Below are 16329 nucleotides of genomic sequence, written 5' to 3' on the forward strand. Positions count from 1 at the left end.
GTTTTCTCTCCACCTCTCGGTGGTGGAATACAAGTTTATCATCCAGCCAGGGACGGGACGGGTCTCCTCTGCCGCTCCTCTCCTCCATCTGTCGGCTTGCACTGGGCTTTTTCTCCTGTATGGTGGATATCCTGCTTAATACTTCTTTCTTGGATGATATGGGGGATCATTCCAAAAGTAAGATATTCCTCTTTCTACCTCTGTATTGTCATTCTTTCGCTTTATTGTGAGCTTGTAATGTCACTTTTATGTGATACCCTGCGTGTAGTCCTGAATTTCATGAATAGTTGCTCAATTCATTTCGATTCTTTTTTGCCGAATAATATCGAAAGCTGCAACTAAGGCATGATCACAGACTTGTTCCACCTAAAAATCTACTTAATATTAATGTTATTATAACTTCGCTGTCATATGTGGTGTTCATAAGTCCAGCTGTATGGTTACTTGGTGGTATTTTTAGCTCCCCTGATCTCATTATAATAATTCAGCAATATTCTTGGAAGCACCTACATGTTTGTTGTGATACCTGCACAACATTTTCTCTCTTTAAGGTGAAGGGGTGAAGGGGGTTTAACAGGGATGTCATGGGGATTAAAAGAGCGCACACAGTGTTGCATTAATGCATTCCCCCTTCACACAGAGAAGTCGGGAATCGCAATGTGTGTGGGCTGTGGGAGTCAGATACACGACCAGTACATCCTGAGAGTCTCCCCGGACCTGGAGTGGCATGCAGCCTGCCTCAAGTGTGCAGAGTGCAGCCAGTACCTGGACGAGACCTGCACTTGCTTCGTCCGAGACGGAAAGACTTACTGTAAAAGAGATTATGTTAGGTAGGAGTTCAACAGAATTATTCTTTTTTTACTTTCTTTTAATTTTAGGAAGTCCTATATTGAGTTGATGAGAAGAAAGTGGAGATTATATACAATTGAGATGATATGAAATATAATAATACACAGATTTCTTTTACTATCCTATTCAATTGCATAAAAAAGCGTAAAATGTGCGTCATAGACCTGGGTCAGTTTTGTGTTGCATGTATTCCATTTTAAATGATCTTAAAGATAATCATTATAATACGCTCAAGGTCATTTTTGAATTTTTTTTATTCAAATCTTGAATAGAGATCAACATCATTTAATAACTTTTTGGGGGGGCGACTACTGCTGCATGGGACCAACACTGCTCCGTGCTCCTTTTCAGGCTATTTGGCATCAAATGCGCAAAGTGTAACATGGGCTTCTGCAGCAGCGACCTGGTGATGAGAGCCCGGGATAATGTGTATCACATGGAGTGTTTTCGGTGTTCGGTGTGCAGCCGACACCTCCTGCCAGGAGACGAGTTCTCTCTGCGGGATGACGAGCTCCTGTGTCGGGCGGATCACGGCTTGCTGGTGGATCGGGCCTCCGCGGGGAGCCCGCTTAGCCCGGGGAATATTCACTCCAGACCACTGCACATCTCAGGTGTTTTACCCCTGCAACATCCTACTAGAAAATTATGTGGATAGGCCTGAATCCTGCTTTTATTATTATTATTATCATTATTATTATTATTGTTGTTGTTATTTTTACATATTTATTAATAAGACTGATTCTCTTTCGTGGAAATGTTTTGGTCATTTTTGGCTAAATTTGAATAATATTAACTGAATGATAATAGAAATAACATATTTTGCGCCTATTTTTGAAGGGCAAATAGGTCTTGGGTTAAACCATGTCGATACAATGAATTGCCTATTTTTCCCATAATAGCCATAGGCTACACTGCAGTCTGTAAAGTTTAAAATATAAAGTCTCTTTGGCAGCATGATAGTAGTGACATAGTACAGTTGCACAGTGTTATCAGGAATTTCTATTGCCTATATTCAAAGGAACTGCAGATCATTTTGAAACAACAGGCCATTTGTTACTTTCTTAACTCTGGGTTACAGTCGAACACCATTCATTTATTCATCTATTTAAAGAGTTGTCTAATTTATTTTTATTTTTTTTCATTTTATTCAGACTCGGTTTCGGTCCGGCATCCTCCTCATCACCGGAACCACGTCCACAAGCAGTCTGAGAAGACCACCCGGATCCGGACGGTGCTGAACGAGAAGCAGCTCCACACCCTACGAACCTGCTATAACGCCAACCCGAGGCCGGACGCTCTGATGAAGGAGCAGCTGGTGGAGATGACCGGCCTGAGCCCCAGGGTGATCCGCGTCTGGTTTCAGAACAAACGCTGCAAAGACAAGAAGAAGTCCAACCTGATTAAGCAGCTCCAGCAGCAGCAACACAGTGACAAAACCGTGAGTTTACCTCGTTTCTCTGGTCAAGTAAAACTAATTTAATTATTATCATTTCTCAATACTCATATAGTCTATATTGAAATTAAATGACAAAAAACTGTACAATTGCAGAAGAAAAGATTTAAATAAAACATAAGTAAAATATTAGATACGCTTAGCACATATATTAAAAACGTTTCAGAAACATAAAGTAAAGAGATTATATAAATAGGTTACACACAATACAAAAAAGTGTAAACGACTTCAAATAGCAGTAAAGGTAAACATTACAAGTGCAGTGAATGAGTTTGAAGCAATGTATTTTACTGCTGTGAAAGTGATGCAGTGTGGACAAACGGGTCCGATGCACTTTGGACAACTCTCACACAGGTTTAGGCCTATTTCATAATCGTATAATAGTAACTGTCACTGTTAAGAATATGTGATTAATTCCCATTCCTGTTGGTGTGCTTTAACCAGAGAAAAAACCATGGCTGGGCAAGCAATAATCTCATATTTATTATTATATTTCTGATCTATATTCTGATCTATATTTCTGATATTTAGGGCTGATCAAATACATGCTATTTGGACTGATCTCTGTAAATAAAAGCCAGAAAATGAAATATTTCTTCAGTATACAAAAAACAAGTAGCCTAATAACATCAGTATTTCTGGCAGTCTCAAACACTGATTCGTCTTTATTCTATTTCCTGTTTAATTTCAAAGATACACTGTTTTTCTATTAAATAAGTCCGAGAAATGCATTTTGTTTATCGTGCAGATGTTTTGCCAGAGCAAACCGAGTTAAACTCATGTTATCCAACTTTTATAGAATCAGACTAAATTTGAGCTATTTATAGACCGATAAATGTAGCCTATTACATGTATACAGATGGTTACAGTAACTACTTTGTGGTCACACATTTCAATATTCTAACATTTTTCGTTTCCAACAATGTTGACTTAATTGGCCCCTTCATGATAGGAAATGTCAATACCCTCTCAGGGAACCATCTGGCGGTATGAGATGATATTCTTAATCCTGAAGTGATTTAACTAACTAACTCGGTGCTTTGCCTGCAGAATCTGCAGGGCCTGACAGGCACACCTCTGGTGGCAGGCAGCCCTATCCGTCACGACAACACCGTGCAGGGGAATCCCGTGGAGGTGCAAACCTACCAGCCACCGTGGAAAACTCTCAGCGACTTCGCCCTGCAGAGCGACCTGGACCAGCCCGCCTTTCAACAGCTGGTGAGATCACATCAAATATACATCCAGGATCAATTATATTCACATAATATAAATATATTGGTAAAATCAGTTTATAGTAAAGAATAATTCATTTGCACATCCATGCAACGATTAAGCTGACAGTCTAATCACGCGTTCTTAATGGTGATGATGATGATGATGATGATGATCAGCTTCATTCAGTAAGACAAAAAACATCCAATGTAACCCATTTGAAAGAGTGTCACAACGTTACAGCTTAAGCTTTGATTCAAATTACTATGTTGACTGCTTTATTTCACAAGATTCAAGTGCGAACAAGTTGTTTCTTGTGCCAAACTGTTCATCAGCCTTGTGGACTCCCGTTGGAGTCATTTGATATTCTGATAGGGTCTCTGGGGATTTACAAGAATGATAAAGCTTTAAAAAAAAAAAAAAAAAAAAAAGGTGTATTTTTGATAGGCTAGATTACAATTTGGATAAATGAAAAACATAATAGGTGAGCCTAACTACTTCTACATCTGTTTAAAGATGCCCTCATATTACACTTGAGAATACAATAAGCACATTCACACATCTGTTTAACTGGGGTTTCACGAGAAGTTTACACAGAGGTTGACACGCGCTGCAACAAACCATAAATCACCTTTATTTAAAATCACATGTACCCCTCCGCCTCCTCCCGCAGGTGTCCTTCTCTGAGTCGGGCTCACTGGGCAACTCCTCGGGCAGTGACGTGACCTCTCTGTCGTCGCAGTTACCGGACACACCGAACAGTATGGTGCCGAGTCCCGTGGACACGTGAGGAGGCCCCCACCACCACCAGAGCGCGAGCACGGGTCCTTTACAGGCACGCGCGGAGGCTTCAGAGAACATAGCAGAGACGTTCAATCAAGAAAAAACGAATAAAGGACCAGGATGGATTATGTTCCAGGATACATGTCCTCCATGACTGGAGGATTGGAGGTCTGACTATTCCCTTTACTTTAAGGCTTTTAGCTCACTGCCTTGCTCAAGGACACTGGCAGTTGATGATGGACATTTTGTTGGCGGGGCTGCTAGATATGGGACACCTTTGATGTCTACAGTGATGCCATTACCTGGGATGGACATTGGCCTATGTGTTGTAGGATTCGAACATGTGAGCCTGTATTTTACACCTCTGAACGTTAAGGCTTACAGTATGCTTATCTGAAACCAGGATTACAAGCTGTGTAGATGTGCATGATTTGTAAGTTTCAGTAACGACTCTTGTAAATTAACGAAACAGAGGAGAAGCGCATTGTTTGCGTTTTCTCCAGAAAATAAGTTATTATTATTATTATTTATTATGAGGACAGACATAGCCGATCTTATCAATAAAACAATAGTTCTAATTGATCACTGCATGTGGAAACTCCCATTTGTTCCCAAAACCCCCAGAACATATTATGGAAACACATCTGGCTGCTTATATTGTTTGTAAGTGGAGGTAAGAGGTTTAGACTGTATTCACACTTTTATTAGGCTAAAACTAATTCAGTAAACCAATTAGGGAAAAAAAAGGATTTGGGCATGTTGCTCAGATTTTTGTGGACGTCCTTCAGACTCAGTGAGCTGCACGATTGAGATCACAAAACCTCCAGGTTCTAAAGTTTAGAAAACCTGCTAATATGTATAGGCCTGCTCAGTTTCTGAATCAAGTGGATCAGTGACTGATGCCTGTCAAGATATTATTAACCATTAAGCCCACGTGTCACAGGTCACTGAGTCAAACACAATAGGCTCAGGACAGATTTATTTGTTCTTTCTCATGACTTTTTAATTTTTTTTTATAAATATGGTCTCCTGGGGCTTAGCACATTTAGCATAATGTTTTGCCCCCATTAGCCTATAGTGATGAAATGATTTAAAAAATGACTCTTATTTGAACAAGTGTCATAGTCAGCCATACCTACATGAGGCCCGTGGTTACAAGTCTAGACAGAGGCTAGGCAGCGGCGGCCCCCTTATCTGTATCTGGCATCACCTGCAAAGGATACACTGAATGGACCCACAACAAAACCTGCAGCCGCGCAGCGTTGAGGAGACTCCCAGCCTGCGGACGCATCCTGGCGTGCCTTCAGTTTATTTTCGTTCAAGCAGGAATCCTGAACTGCAAATAGCCGCCGGACAAGAAAGCACGCAGGTCAAGCCGGGACTGACACACTACACCTCAACAATTTGTTAAGGAGGATCGGCTTTTATCAGTGAAGGAAGAGGAGTTTCATTGAAATTCAAAATACCGTTAAGTCTTTTTAGAAATGCTGAAACAGCTATTCAATCTTTAAAACTGTCTGCAGGAGATACGACAGTGACATGTTAATTAGACAGGGGTATCTAATGATAAGCATCCCACCCCCAAAATTACTTTGGGTAAAATAGTTTAGAAAATAAGTAGGCTACACACTTTTTTTTTTTGAATATTAAAACATTAAATAACACACATTTTCAACATTAACACTATATTTAAACAGGAAGGTGACAGTTTTGTAAATGTATGGTTATTTTTTCTTTTCACACTGCTACATCTATTCAACCAGATTATAAATGCTGCCTAAAACATCCAGATTGATGCTCAGGAGTGCAGAAATAGGAGGCCGCATTTATGTTATAGTGATGGACCACTACAATAACAACCATTATCATTATATTTTGAATAATATTCAAGACCATGTACAGATCAATAAATATCAAATAATCAGTGTGAGCAGGTAAAGGCGGAGACTGCCTCTTTGGTGGGGCCCAAAGTGGATAAAAAATATTTTAAACAGTATCAGTTTCTTTCTCAAATTTAATAATGGGATTTTTTCCGTCAGTATTATTTTCCCCTCAAGTTACAAATCAAACACATTTTCATTGTATAAATTCATGAGGGCTTAAACAAGATTTACCGAAAAGCCAAAGCCAAGGAGAACAACAGTATAGATGTTAACAAACGGGTTCAGTCACACCCAAGATATCACTTTAAATGTATACATACATTTGTACACAGAACAAAACCAAAGAACAATGACACATAATCACATAACCATAATTATTTTTATTTTATATGATAAAGGTAAATAACTCAATAAATTATATTAATTTGTTAAGTGTCTCCTAACAGAGAGAGAGAGAGAGAGAGAGAGAGAGAGAGAAGAGGTGTGAACTTGAAAATATAATCTGAACACAAGGCAGGTCATGTAACTCGTAACTGGCATTACTCAGACCAGAGACAACTCCAGTCATTCACATTCAAAAAATGAGACAAATGCAATAAATTAACACAAACACAGTATCTATAAAAATGTTTGGCAAGTTATTAATTACAGTATCAGTAAATGTTTCAGGTTTAGATCCTTGCTGCTGTGAAAACTTATTCATTTCTATCTACAACCGAAACAAATGGCTTGTTTAGACGTTACATGAAACAGTTGTGTGCGTGTTGTAACTGCAATGAACAAACTAAACGTCTTTTGTGCAAATTCCTCACAAACATCAATCTGATTTCCATGATACCAAAACAGACACATCGACAAAGGATAAAGCTTCACAAATTTTACATTTGACAAACGTTTGATGAACAATATTATTTACCAATGTGCAGACTTCAAGTCAGGAAAGTGAAAAAACAAAATTCAGAAAATTCCTCCACATCTCAGTCTCTTTTGTAGTGTTTATACTGTGCTTATTCATCCAGAGGACAATGTGTGTGTCCATCACTCCTCCTGCTTCTTCAGAAAAAACTGCAGCGCTGAGTCCCACTGATCTTGAGGAAAGCGATTGGACAACTCACAGAAATCCAGCAGCTGGAAAACTTAGTGTGAGACACAGAAGAACAACGACATTATTCTTCACAGCAGAAAATAGTTTGTCTTAAACACAGTTATTTATTTTTTTTTGCTTTTTTTTGGATGGACCTTCATGTCAAAAATAACATTTTAACACATTTAATTATTATTACAGATTTAAAATGATACAATTTACCAAACATAACATTTTTTTTCAACTTACCTGCTGGCTTCGTTTTATTGGCAGATTCTTTCTCATTTGCAGCACAATCCTATGAAATTTAATAAGAGGCATTAGTGACTTAAATAACAACATAATGGAGGCATTAATTGGGCAGTGTGTACAATTTAATTTGTTCCATCTAAAGTTAATTAAATAGCACAACACTCCAGTAAAAAGAAATTTAGACAACTACAGCGTTATCACATTTTAAATCAATTAAAATAACTACATTTGGTGTAACAACTGACAGACTCATCCTGGATTAAATTGTCTCACTCTGAGGAATGTTTGTGAGGTTAGCTCAACAATGAGGGCAGCAGGGCAAGACGCCATGCATTATTGCTTTGTTTGAAAGAAATGACAATAGCTTGTCTCCCTTTGAATGGGAGTTAATCGGTGTCTAAACAGTGGTGGCTGCAGAGTGGTGAGGGGCGTGTTGTCAGAGGGAAGATGAAGGAGACAAGCTGTTTACTGGGAGTTGAACCAGTGGCAGGTAAATCCACTGTGAAGGAAGCCATTTATCTTTGTAAAAGCCTGCCTGTTACGGATTCACCGGAGCCAATATGAACAATCATTAATCAGACGTCAGCAGAGATAGTTTCCCTCTGATGTCAAAGAAATTTATGTTTGGATATTATACTTAATAGCATGAAACTCTCAAGGGCAAAACAGGTTGTTTATAAAAAAAATATTAGTATGTTTTTAAAATGCTTTTGTCCACATTGGCTTCTATTTAAATCAGATACATTTTTTTTGTTGCACTGCTGAATCACTCAGTTATGTGTGTGTGTAAATAATGATCTATTTTTGTGCATTCATTTAGTGTTCGTGTAACTGTGATGTACCTGAATGAACGTAGCCAGAAGTACACAGCTCATCTCCTGCTGCAGGATGACCTTGTTCTGAGAGTTGTTGTAGCAGGCCGAGATGAGGGAGGGGAAGAGCACTCTGATGAGGCGCGGGTGGCTGAAATACTGGAAGGGCAGCTGACACAGTTTCTGCAGCACGCTGGGCTGGCGGCCAGACTGCACTATCACCTGGAACACACAGGGAGCAGGGGCCAGTCAGTCACTAAGCCAGTCAGTGGCACTGCTGGTTGTAAATCACTGCCATGTGTCCCTCCCACATGTAAATCTGCCACTAAAACAACACACAAACAGCCATTAGGAGGAGACCTGGGGGGCACAGCCTCCCACCACACAATTACAGGCTATAAAACACAACGATGGGATGTTTTGTTCCTCTTCTCTACCAACGGCAATAGCAAATGTGCTGCAACATGAGAGGGAAATGAGAAATGTGAACTGATGGTATCATTAGTGGTTAAAACTTCACTTTCAAGTTTTGCGTAAGTTCAACACTATAGCACAGAATTGCTGCCTGTTACCGCCCTGTAGGAGTGAAGCTCAGGTTGAGAGGGCATTCACAGTGCAGCAGGGGTATGAAGAGGTGGGGTGATGGGTGAGCAAACCTCCACCTACAGCGTGGCCATCCCCCACTTTAAGAAATGAGCAATACCATTAATGGAATTTTCACCCCACCGACATCCTGCTCTCCATCACAGCCCGTCAATCACACACTATCACATCCGGGCCACCAGTATTAAAACCAAATCACTCCCAGCACCATTTGATTAAGAAAGGGGACTGCTGCAAAAGAAGGGGGTCCCGGCCTAATGCTCTGGGCATCTCTCTTGAGCCTGGGAAGACCATCAGCAGTCCTCTGAGAGCCAGGGGGTCACCATGGTAAATCCTGGCTGGGGTAAAAAAAAAAGAAAAAAAAAAAAAAAAAAAAACCTGCACTGTTTTACAGGTACAGACTGCAGGACTAAAGGGGCTCAACTGCAATGGAAACCAGAGGGGCAAGGTGAGGTCCCCAAGTCATGGTGACATAAATTCACAACATTTACAAGATTTTAAAAATACGCTCTCTAAGACTCTTTCCACTGGCTTCTCCTTTGATAATGCACTCCAAGCTTTAGCAGCAGGATAAACAAAGCGATAATTCATTGCTTTTATCAGTTCAAGGTGAAGCTTCTCAGAGCTGCCCTCTACAGCGGCGTTCAAAGGGACACAGAGCAGTGCCATTTTCCTCTCATCATTTGTTTAAAGAATCCACACTGGACGGGTCAAACAATCTCAGCTTCAATGCATTACAAATACTTATAAATGTGAAGACCAATAAATTTGTCAACCTAAAATATAAGTGTGACATTTGGAAGCTATACGAGAACATGTGAAATTATTTTTGCTCTGACGTACTTATTGAGAGCAGCAGTGAACTGAATAGTAGTCTTGAACATGAAAAAAACCCAAAATGGCACTGTGAATGTATGTGCTTAACAGTGGAAGAACAAAATACACAGTTTCTCTGACTTAATAAGTGTTTCTCACAAAGGAATGTGGGACTCACTGGACAAATTCATCCACTGAAGGAAGGAGGAAAAAAAAGAAAAGGAAAGCTCTGGTTGTTTTCAAAAGCAGCACTGCTTCTTTTCAGTGCATGTACTTCTCGTGTTTTCATGCTACAATTCTTTTCTGCATCATCATATTTATCTCCTGCGTTGCAACACGGCTCAAAGACAAACTGGCGATGCCGACTGCGTCATAAATCTATGCAGCTGAATTCATTAGAAAACCATAACCAAGATTTAGCATGAAGCTAAAAAAAAAATGTAATCCAAAGCATTTGTAATCTAGGAGTCATAATTTAACAGCGTAGCAATTGTTGGATGGTTGAGTTGGGGTTCTGAGGATATCCAACCCACAAATCACCCACCGATCTCATAATCCTCTGCAATGCGCAGTTCCATCTTCAGCTGCCTAAACAAATTGTCCACCCTCAAGTACCCGATGCAGAAAGACATTAAACAAAGCCTAGTGGCAGCAAAAAAAGTCCCCTACCAACTTTCCTCGCCCCTACTGTACCAGGTGAAGAGCAACACCAGAGTCTGAAATGGTCTCCATCTAGAGATTAAACCACAGCTTTATTTCTCCCAGCGCAGTCTAAGTATCTGCAGCTTAAAGCCTGACATCATAAAACTAACAACAAGCATCTGAACCTATGCATCTGGCCCGCGTATAACACAGACCCTGTAAAAACTCAAGTGTCTTGGCTGCTCTGTTCTTCAGTTCAGAGACCTGGCATTTTCAAACAGTGCCGACTTTTATGACACTTCCATTACATAACTTCCTCACTGTCCACAATGACAACAAAGAGTGAGTAAAGTTAATGTTCTGAAACGCAAACAAATTCCCGGGAAAACCAGTGTTGAAGCAGAAACCAAGCGAAAAGCAGATTTTAAGAACAGGGGGGAAAAAGAGAGACAAATGTCATCCAACCATGCAGTACAGCCTAAATCCCAAACACAATAATCAGCCTGAATGCATGAAGCTGCAGCACTGCTGGATGAGGCAGATTTTAAATTTCAGAGCACATATTAGGGCTGATGATTTCTTATTATTGATTATTTTCTCGATTAATTGATCAATTGTTTTGCCTGTAAAATGCTAGAAAATAGTGAAGAATGACCATTAATAAATCCCTCAGGTAAAATGTGACATCTTCAGTCTAAAACCCAAAAGGTAACCAGATCACCATCATGTTTGACAAAAAATGCATTAAATTGTCACAACTGAGAAACACAACCCAGCTACGTTTTTGGAATTTTTGCTTAAAAAAACCACATCAATGACTAAAAGGATAGCTTCTGATTCATTTCTTGTCAATTGACTACTTAATTAATTGTTGCAGCTAATTTGGAGTTTGTAATGTCACACAGAGGAAAAATGACTATCTCAAATGTGTAGAGGCATCTTCATTCATCGTTGTGTCTAGACAGGCTAAACACCTGAGGAGGAACCAGTGTCAGAGCAAGGCCATATATCTGACACTTGAATCCACAATATAAACCAGATCCATCACAGTGGTACTGACTTACTGATAAGACAAGCAGCACAACAGACATCACTGTGTAAAGTTAGTCAAATAACCGTTCAGTGCCTCTTAGAACACTTAGAATAGCTTATTGAGATGTGCACAGGACGCTATGAGAGTAGCATTTAAACAATTCAATTCTAGCGTTGCAGACACTGACAGACACTCCACCTTGACTTTTAAGATAATTATTGGCTGTCTTAAAATCAAATAAAAAGCTGCTCCTTACTCATTAAAAGTTTAATAATTCTTTATTTATCTCTCTTGATGCTGCCATCCTGTCCCAGATCCTACTGCTGATAATTCTGCTATTAAACTATCCTGACGACACCATTACAGACACATTGAAACTCCTCACTGAAAGGTTCACAGGGATAAAAATGTCCTCAGCTTCACTTAAGTCTGTTGGACCTGCGTTCACCCTTGAAGCGGAGTGTAAATCATCTACCGAGCTAACAATCAGGCCCTCTCCTGCCAGTCAGTGGAGAGTGTCTGTCTGCGTTTCACTGCCTCTGTTTACTCTGCTGGGTGATACAGAGTGTGCATTCCCCAGCACTGGCTCCCTATGGTCTGCACGAGCTGCACTTACCCTGCAGGCAGTGAGGGCTTGTTGTCTTGGCAGTAATGGACTGCTGAAGGGAGCGTTTCAACATCAGGTTAACAGGAATTACAGGCCTAAAGCTTGGCTTGGGCCTGCAGGGCAAAGGAAACGCCCTCCGAGAATGGGAAGAAGAGGAATGACCCCACAGATAAGGCTGAGCTCTGGAGATGTGTGTGGGATGTTTGCTCTAGAGACGATCTATAGCTCATGAGATGCTTACAAGTATAAAGGAAAAACTTTTGTGAAATATAAGCAAAGAGGAGTTTGGAGCCAGTGCAGGGAAAACTATCCCATTACATTTATAAAACGTCCATACACTAACTGAAATTAGACCTGCTTTTGTGTGTGTGTGTGTGTGTTTTGAAGGCAAAAGCATTTCTGTTGCCTGTGTAGCTCACTATTTGCGTGTGTGTGGCCATTTTCCATGTACTGAAACCTCCCTTCCAAAGTTTTCTTAAGATTTCCACACTCTCAAATTGCTCGTGTCTTTTTAAAAAGCAAGCGGGAATCAGGTGGGTTAACATGTCAACAGTTTACAATTACAGTTCCGTCAGCTCAAAGATCCAACAGATCATCACCATGGGTGATTCACAAATGAATCACTGTATTTAAAAGACAAGGAGATTACCGGTACATGTCTCCATGGAGAAAAAGGAAGTGTAATTACATGTCAGTTACAAAATAGGTTTTATTTGTTCTGCTTTTTTTTCCCTTCTCTAAAGGTCTCCACGGACCCACCAAACAGACAATGAAACATATGGCTACATGGCTCAGTGGCCCCCAAGAGCAGGAACACACTTGAAACACGCAAGCCTACATATGTCACTCTCGCAATGGCTTTTTGTGTGACAAGGTGAATTATTCATGCCCTCAGAGCAGGGGGAATACATCACTACGTATCGTACCGCTTCAAAGTTTCAATGTTTTTTATGAGCAGCCTTATTTCTAGAGCGTATATACTGTATAAACAAAAGCTGGTGTGCCGACAGTGAATCAGCAGTCTCGGCGACTGCACAGGCCTGGGGTCGGGCCGCTTTTGTGCTCTGCCAATGCTTACATTAGCTTGAGAAAAGCTCAAGCTGCTCTAAATATTCTCCTTAACGCATCCATCTTGGTGCGGAACTGAATGGACGCATTCCAGGAACTGGACCACTGGCAAAGATCAACTCTGTGAGTGGGTTGTGTGGTATCTTGTATCCTAACAATCTAGAGTTGAATATATATTTTTATTGAATTAAATTCTTAAACCCTTAAGTAAGGTAAAACTTTTTTTTTCTTTCTCAAAACAGTCTTATTGGCAGTGCCCATGTTGTCCAGTAATGCTTTTGCACAAATTAGCTAGATGCAAATGTTTTTTTTGTTGCCAAATGCAGTCCGACATGGTAGCTCTGTCAACGTTGCTGTGGACAAAGACAAATCATCTGTCACTTGCTTAATTTAATCATCAGTCCTCATTGAATTATTCAATATAATATGCTAATTGGCTCCACAATGACCAACAAAATGCTAATTCTATACATCAGAATAATTAAATTGGATAGGTACACAGAGGAGAGCTTAAGTGACATATAGTCGAGGTGGATCTTTTTAATTAGAAGTGAAAAATCTGGCAAATTAGAATCTGTAATCAGCCTATAAATTGTCGTGATGGAGGTTGACTGTGACTGAAAGTAGATAAATGACATATCAGAGGTTTGAGACTGAAGCTGTGGCTGCTGTCTGCGTCAGGCTTAACATAATCAGAGTCCAGCCAACTGTAGCATGGCTAATCAGGGGCCCGGTAGACGGGCCATGCATGACAGCCAATTACACAGCAGCCAGGTCTGCTCCATCACATCCTGCTCACTGCCATGGAGCTCCCTAAGTAGTTGTATCAGCGAGGCCAGCACGCTGCCCTGCTTTACCAGAAGGGAACAATGGGTCACTCTGTGTGACAATAGACGACACACAGACCGCAGGCAGGAAGGTGCCAAGGCATGAATTTTTAAACAGGTGCTTTTTGTTACAACTACAAAACTACACCCTTTTTTTGACAAATAATACATGAGAGGAAAAATAGTAATTACTAAAGTGTGCTGCCTCAACAGACGACTAAAAGTATTAAATACAACATGGACTGAAACGATTAAACAATTAGTCATTTGACAAAGTGAATCTATGACAAAATGAAAGCACCTTTTCAATATCAAACATTTAAAAAAACGAATGTTTTTTACAGTTGGCCTGACGGGGGGGGGGGGGGGGGGGGGGGGGAAATGTGTTAATTAAAACGATGAATCTGTTCAAACCTTTGTTATTTCCTGTTGTGCACAAATTCAAGTTAACTTAAAATGCAATAAATCTGTTCACTTACAAATGCAGGAGATTACACCTGCCCTCAGATGCATTTCTAAAACAAAACATCTTTATAAATAAATTTCATTCTTAAATCAAAATACTCAACATACTGAAATACAAAAAAATATTGAAAACACAAGCTTGCATTTCCTCATCTGATGCTGGAGCAAAAAAAAACAAAAAAAAACAACCCCTGTCACACACTGAATGATTAAAAAAATGTGGCGACAAAATATACAAATAATTTAATTATATTAATAATAAAAATGTTGGCAGAATCAACAACAAAAACAATTCTTATTTACAACTGTAACTGAAACTAAATAAATATTTGGTTTGGAGAGGTTTGACCTTGTTGAACTGAAAATCATGAATTCACTGCTATGCAGTGCAGGTCCAAGCTGCAATACCTGGTTGTCAGGGTGGTTGACAGTGAAGTATCCGACACAGATGATGACTTCATGGAGCAACTCTTCAGAGGAATGCTGAGTACAGTACCAGAGCAGGGAGCTGACGACATGCCGGAAAGCAAGAGACAAGCCCTCAGCTCCTAGAACAGACTGAAAGATCACAGATGAAGCATGTCAGTGTGTGTCGCACTAAATTATACATAAATGGCTGTGACTGTGAAAACAAAGGCCTCCAAGCAATAACAATGCAAAGTAATAAAGCATTATATATGTTTTGCTGGTGGAAACATACATGGTGTAAGTGTATAAGCAACTCAGACAGGGTCCCACCATAAAACACCCCAAACTCGCTCAGAAATGAGATGCTAGGAGCACTTCAGAGACAGTATTTATTAAACATGTCAGTGTGACAAAGCACCATAAGATCATCACAATCCCTCTGAAAGTTTGAGCTTGTTAGCATTGTAACATCTACAGACACAACACCTGAGGAGCTAAATTATATATTCAGGCTTCATGACCTTTGAACACAGGCAACATATCCATCACTCATTACATCATGTTAGCGGCTTTCAAGCAGAACAAAAGCGAGTTCATCTAACTAAATGAATAAATAAAATTTGAACAGACAAAAATGGAGAAGACAAAGCAAGGAGGAAAGCGTTGGCATTTCTAGTGTGAATCCTTTTTCCCCCCAATTATTCATTGCAGCCAGGGTTCAACACTAATTTTTTTGTCCACTGGCCAAATAGCTTGTGAATGTTCAAATTTTAACAGCCACTCAATAGATTACCATTGTGTTTTTGGCTAGTGACTGAAGCAAATCACTTGCATATTTTATCAGTATTTGGCTGGTGGCTGGTGTTAATTTTAAGCCCTGGTGGCTGCATATTCTGCCAAAATGCAACCACTGTAAAACCCAGTTATTTATACTGCATTCTACCCTTTTGGAAAGCCTTTCTGAACATATTACTGCAGGCTGATGCAGCAGCAGAGTGAGTTAACTGCCCAGATTCTCATCATCCATCCACTGCGAAGCATATTAGCCTGTGCTGTGAGGTAATGTGAAACACAAGGTGATTACAACTCTGAGCCAAAAAAAAAGAAACATTATTTAAAATGTTCATAAAACTCAGGCAGTGAAATGCTTTCATTCCAGCTGTTTTGAGTTGCCCAAATGTGGCGGGTCAGTGAGAGGAAGCTGCTTCAAAGTAATTACCGCAAGACATTAAAATAATTAACAACGTTCTCGCTTGCTCTCGTGCCTTTCCGTCTACGTGGTGACTTGGCACAGTGAAGCTGTCGCCCTCTCCTCCTCTGGGTGGGTAATGTACTACCCTGCATACAGTGCTAATCACTGGCGCTCCATCCTTACTGCTGATCTACTGGGCTTTGCTTGACCCCCACAACTGACCTGGGGTCAAAGGGCAACTATGTTTATGTCCACAGGTCAGCTTTGTCCCGAGGAGAGTAACTCCTCTTCTAATAGTTCTTAACAAAGGAAATGCATCAACCTGATTATGTATACAGAT

General features: G+C 40.1%; 2 protein-coding genes across 2 annotated transcripts in view; one reads left to right on the plus strand and one right to left on the minus strand.

Annotated features, from left to right (window-relative positions):
* isl2a (ISL LIM homeobox 2a) lies at positions 1 to 4304 on the plus strand. The gene is made up of 6 exons (XM_053318581.1): positions 1 to 177; positions 641 to 830; positions 1201 to 1460; positions 2001 to 2287; positions 3353 to 3520; positions 4188 to 4304. Exons 1-6 carry the CDS (start codon positions 120 to 122, stop codon positions 4302 to 4304), a joined length of 1080 nt encoding a protein of 359 aa, XP_053174556.1. The 5' UTR covers positions 1 to 119.
* Positions 4305 to 6376: 2072 nt separating this feature from the next.
* Positions 6377 to 16329, minus strand: part of scaper (S-phase cyclin A-associated protein in the ER) — a 58843-nt gene continuing 48890 nt past the window's right edge. Inside the window, exons 28-31 of the mRNA XM_053318579.1 lie at positions 14798 to 14947; positions 8359 to 8550; positions 7514 to 7562; positions 6377 to 7316 (exon numbers count right to left, since the gene is read on the minus strand). Of these exons, the coding sequence (XP_053174554.1) occupies positions 7219 to 7316; positions 7514 to 7562; positions 8359 to 8550; positions 14798 to 14947 (489 nt within the window). The 3' untranslated portion in view covers positions 6377 to 7218. The remainder of the gene's footprint in view (positions 7317 to 7513; positions 7563 to 8358; positions 8551 to 14797; positions 14948 to 16329) is intronic.

Source organism: Scomber japonicus, chromosome 5 (genome assembly GCF_027409825.1).
Source record: "Scomber japonicus isolate fScoJap1 chromosome 5, fScoJap1.pri, whole genome shotgun sequence".
Taxonomy (NCBI): Eukaryota; Metazoa; Chordata; class Actinopteri; order Scombriformes; family Scombridae; genus Scomber; species Scomber japonicus.

Bases quoted from the DNA above. Each gene is read 5' to 3' on its own strand.
- isl2a (XM_053318581.1), top strand. From the start codon at position 120: ATGGTGGATATCCTGCTTAATACTTCTTTCTTGGATGATATGGGGGAT. The intron at 178-640 runs GTAAGATATTCC...CCCTTCACACAG, and splicing joins TATGGGGGATCATTCCAAAA to AGAAGTCGGGAATCGCAATG. The intron at 831-1,200 runs GTAGGAGTTCAA...GCTCCTTTTCAG, and splicing joins TGTAAAAGAGATTATGTTAG to GCTATTTGGCATCAAATGCG.